Raw genomic sequence first — 4,863 nt, 5'->3', positions numbered from 1 at the left:
GCACCTGATTATTTTCAAACTTGGAAAGTGACTTCCTATATATGAATCTTATTCTCCGGATCATTCCGGAACTCCTCGTGATGTCCTGGATCCCATCCGAGACTCCGAACAACATTCGAACTCCATTCCATATTCCATATCTACTTAAAACGATATCAAACCTTAAGTGTGTCACCCTACGGTTCGAGAACTATGCGGACATGATCGAGACTCCTCTCTGATCAATAACTAATAGCGGGACCCGGAGATCCATAATAGCTCCCACATATTCAACGATGACTTCGTGATCGAAAGAACCATTCACATAAAATAACAATTTCCTTTGTCTCGCGATATTTTACTTATCCGAAGTTTGATCATCGGTATCTCCATACCTAGTTCAACCTCGTTACCGATAAGTACTCTTTACTCGTACCGTGATATGATATCCCTTGTGAACCAGTAACATGCTTGCAAGCTAATTAGATATCATTCCACCGAGAGGGCCCAGAGTATATATATCCGTCATTAGGATGGACAAATCCCACTATTGATACAAGTGCCTCAACCCTATACTTTCCGAACACTTAATACCACCTTTATAAGAACCCATTTACACAGTGGTGTTTGGTGTCATCAAAGCATCCATCCGGTGTAGGTGATTAGCATGATCTCATGGTCGAAGGATTAAGTTACTATGCATATTAAAGCTTGAAGCACAAAGAACTAAATGACTTGATCATATGCTACATTTACTATGGGTGTATGTCCATCACATCATTCACCTAATGATATGACCTTGTTATTAATAACATCCAATGTTCATGATCATGAAACTATGATCATCTATTAATCAACAAGCTAGTTTAACAAGAGGCTTACTAGAGACTCTTTTATGTTTACATAACACACATGTATTAATGTTTCCGGTTAATACAATTATAGTATGAGATGCAAACTATTATCATAAACACAAAGATATAATAATAATCATTTTATTATTGCCCCTTGGGCATATCTCCAACAATCGGATCCCAGCAAACACAACATGTAGCATTACATAAAGATGATCTTGATCATGATAGGCAGCTCACAAGATCTAAACATGAAGCATAAATTGGAGAAGACAACCATCTAGCTACTGCTATGGACCCGTAGTCCAGAGATGAACTACTCACACATCACTTCGGATGCGGGCATGGCGATGTAGAGGCCTCCGGTGATGATCTCCCCCTCCGGTAGGGTGCCGGGAAGAGTTTCAGAACCCTCCTGAGCTAGGGTCGGCGATGGCGGCCGCGGCGGAACATTTCGTCGATGAAGGCTCGGGTATTTAGATTTTTCCCGAGATCGTGAATAAATAGGCGGAAGGGTGAGGTCGGTGGATGCCTGGGGGCCCACACCACCCCATGGCGCGGCCAGGGGCCAGGCCGCGACAAGGCCGCCCTATGGTGCATCTTCGTCTCTCCTCTGGACTCCGTCTTCGTTACGGTAAAATAAGAACTTTGGATTTTGTTTCATCGAATTCCGTGAATATTTCCTGTACAACTTTTCTGAAATACAAAACAGCAGAAAATAGGGAACTGGCATTGTGGCATCTTGTCAATAGGTTAGCGCCGGACAATGTATAAATGTGCAACGAAGTGTAAATAAAACATATATTAATTGGTGTAAAACAAACATGGAGCATCAAAAATTATAGATACGTTTGCAACGTATCACCTCCCTAGGCGCGGGTCGCCACCGTCCACGCATGGTCTTCTTCACGCTATCGGTATCTTTCTCGCCTATTTCGAGTACCGCCGCCGCACCAGCACAGGTAACCTGCATGACAACTTCCGGTCATTGCAGGCCTCGCTGTCTACCTCTTCGACAGTCTAGGCGTCCAGCATGGCAAGCCGCTGGTTTTTCGCCGCCTTCTACGTCTCCGTCCACCACGACCTCGTCGCCATCATCATCGTCTCTTCCCCGACTACTTCATCTACTGCGACAACCACATACTGCATTGGCACCTCTCCCTCTTCGCCGCTCTGCGACTCGCCAGCTTTCTAGAGGCCTCCTCTATTGTTCCCCTGACACTAACACACGGTCCATTATGGTTCCTGCCCTCGCACGCCCGGTATTGGCAACACCGGTCCGTGTCTTCGTCCCCGACGCGTCCCCGGGTCTGGAAAACCCGGATTGGCGCCTAGTCTTCATCGACTTTGTCTTTGCGTACATAGTTCTGGCAAAACGGATTATGCCTTCGTCCCCAACTTGCACCTAGTTCTGGCAAAACTAGGGCAGCACCTCGTCCTCGACGGCTCCGACTGCATCGACTTCGGCATCGACACCCCTCTTCGACAATTGCCTCGACGCCTTTCCATCTGTCTCCATGCGCACTAGGCGCCAGCAGCTTCATGTGTGCATACCTCGACACCGGCACCCGACCACGACATCGACCACGGCACCCCCTCGGGCGGCTACCTCGACCAAGGTTGCAACACCCATGCTCTCGGCTACCTCGACATCGGCACAAAGGGCTACCGCCTCGCATGAGCACCTCGGCTTCCTCTACAGTCAAAGCATCCTCGACGCGATATCGTTCACGACACTCCCGTTACGCCTACTTTCGATTTCTCTTTAGTCTGACCGTCCATGACGTTTCCATTATTCACGTTACTACCGCTACGACTGCGGGGAAGTGCTAGAGATATATTTGGTAGTGTAGGATTGTAATCTAAACCTACCTTATCTCTAGAAAAGCTTTCTTAATCTCAAAGACTTTTTTTTTTTTTTTTTTTTTTGCGAAACACAGTACAATCAAAGACGCTCTGGCATGGCGGCTGCGCGCGAGCTGCGGCGGGAGGGCCACGCCATCACGGTCATGGAGCAGAGCGCCGACGTCGGCGGGCAGTGGCTGTACGACCCGAGGACCGACGGCGACGACCCGCTCGGGGCCGCGGTGCCGGTGCGCGTGCCCGGCAGCATGTACGCCTGCCTCCGCCTCATCAGTCCACGGGAGGCCATGGGGTTCTCCGACTTCCAGTTCCTGCCAAGGCACGGCGTCGCCGGCCGCGACCCGCGCCGCTACCCCGTTCACCGGGAGATGTACTGCTACCTCCGGGACTTCTGCGACGTGTTCGGGCTCATGGACGCCGTCAGGCTCAACACCCGCGTCCTGCGCGTCGCCGAGACCATGCCGGCGTCGTCGACGCGACAATGGGCGGTGAGATCCGTGCAGCTCTGCGACGGCGATGAGAAGGAGGAGGTGTTCGACGCGGTCGTGGTGGCTACCGGCCACTACTCGCAGCCGAAGCTCCCGCGCATCAAAGGCATGGAGGAGTGGCTGCGGAGGCAGATGCACAGCCACTCGTACCGGACGCCGGATCCGTTCCGCGGCGAGGTGGTGGTGATGGTCGGGTGCGGGGACAGCGGCAAGGACATCGCGCTGGACCTGCGCCGCGTCGCCAAGGAGGTGCACCTCACCGCCAAGTCCACGGAGGAGGCCATGACGCCGGCTATGTCCAAGATGCTGGCCAACCACGCCAACCTGCACCTCCACCCGCAGATAGACCAGCTGCACGCCGACGGGCGCGTGGTGTTCGCGGACGGCTCAAGCGTCGTCGCGGACACGGTCATGTACTGCACGGGGTACACCTACTCGTTCCCGTTCCTGGACACGGGCGGCGCGGTGACCGTGGACGACAACCGCGTCGGCCCGCTGTTCGAGCACGTGTTCCCGCCGTCCCTGGCGCCGTCGCTCTCCTTCGTGGGCGTGCCGAGGAAGGTCCTGATACCGTGGTTCTTCGAGGCGCAGGGGAAGTGGGTCGCGCAGGTGCTGTCTGGCCGGCGGGCGCTGCCGCCGGTGGAGGAGATGCTGCGGTCCGTGGAGGAGCATTACCGCGCCAGGGAGGCCGCCGGCGTGCCCAAGAAGTACACCCACGACATCGGCGGCGTGGAACCTCTGAAGATGTACGAGTTCGGGGAGAAGTACTGCGACTTCCCGCGGATCGAGAACTGGCAGAGGGAGCTGATCCTGTCGTGCATCGCGGGCATGAACGAGGACATGGAGAACTTCCGCGACCGCACCGACGACAGCGACAACGTCCGGAAGGGTCTGCAGACATGGCACAGCTTAGCTGCTTCTGCTCAAGCTCAAGACGATAAGAAAGTTACTGTGAAAGACCTAGCTGCTACTCAAGTTGATTCGCAGGCCATGACTAAGCTTCTTGTCAACTGAAGACCACGCTGCGTGTGCATCAATCGTTGATTCGTTGCACTGCCTGAGGCGCTACCCTCATTTCGAAGAAAAAGAAAGGGTTGTAGTGGCACAGGAATTCAGTCATAAGCACCAAATATACAAAAGGGAGTATCAACAATTACAATTGCGGAATAAACACAATAACACATTATGGAAATATATCTGATAAGGGGTTGCCCGATCTTCTCAGTAAGCACGGTGGATGGTGATGAACACACGATTAACACAGCGGAGATAACACGATGATGAAGTGAATGATAACTTGTATGACGCAACGAGTCTCTCGATTGGTCCTCTGTCGCCAATGCAACAACTCTCAACCCTGCAAGATATTCGCAACTCCACACGCTTGCGCACGTAGCCGCCGACCACGAAGCGGTAAGTTGCAACCGTCTAATTTCTAATGAAACATCAGATCACACAAGACTTAATAAAACACCAAATCAATGCGGATTGGTGTAGAGATTCAATAGAGTTGCAAAGCAATCAACTATGAACTATGGTTTATCTTAAACGTGGTCTAAACCTAATTTGGGGGCGTCCTGAGCACTTATATAGGGGTTTAGGATGACCAGAAGTCGAGAAAATACATCAAAAACCGACCCAGATCGAGATCTGGTCGAGACTGACTCGGACACCGCCGG

At 52.1% G+C, this 4,863-nt stretch overlaps 1 protein-coding gene across 1 annotated transcript; it reads left to right on the top strand.

The window, feature by feature from the left end:
* The first annotated feature begins 1,265 nt into the window (after positions 1-1,265).
* On the top strand, positions 1,266-4,376 carry LOC139835687 (flavin-containing monooxygenase FMO GS-OX-like 9). The gene is made up of 3 exons (XM_071825547.1): positions 1,266-1,305; positions 1,828-1,880; positions 2,774-4,376. The coding sequence occupies exons 1-3, from the start codon at positions 1,266-1,268 to the stop codon at positions 4,196-4,198; spliced, it is 1,518 nt and encodes a 505-aa protein (XP_071681648.1). The 3' UTR covers positions 4,199-4,376.
* Positions 4,377-4,863: the final 487 nt, after the last annotated feature.

Source organism: Lolium perenne, chromosome 2 (assembly GCF_019359855.2).
Source record: "Lolium perenne isolate Kyuss_39 chromosome 2, Kyuss_2.0, whole genome shotgun sequence".
NCBI classification, from domain to species: domain Eukaryota; kingdom Viridiplantae; phylum Streptophyta; class Magnoliopsida; order Poales; family Poaceae; genus Lolium; species Lolium perenne.
This window is presented reverse-complemented; position numbering and strand designations above follow the sequence as displayed.

Excerpts from the sequence above, each read along its gene's own strand:
- LOC139835687 (XM_071825547.1), top strand. The coding sequence starts at position 1,266 with ATGGCGGCCGCGGCGGAACATTTCGTCGATGAAGGCTCGG. Across the intron at positions 1,306-1,827 it reads TTTCGTCGATGAAGGCTCGG|GCCTCGCTGTCTACCTCTTC; the intron begins GTATTTAGATTT and ends CGGTCATTGCAG. Across the intron at positions 1,881-2,773 it reads TCCAGCATGGCAAGCCGCTG|TACAATCAAAGACGCTCTGG; the intron begins GTTTTTCGCCGC and ends TGCGAAACACAG.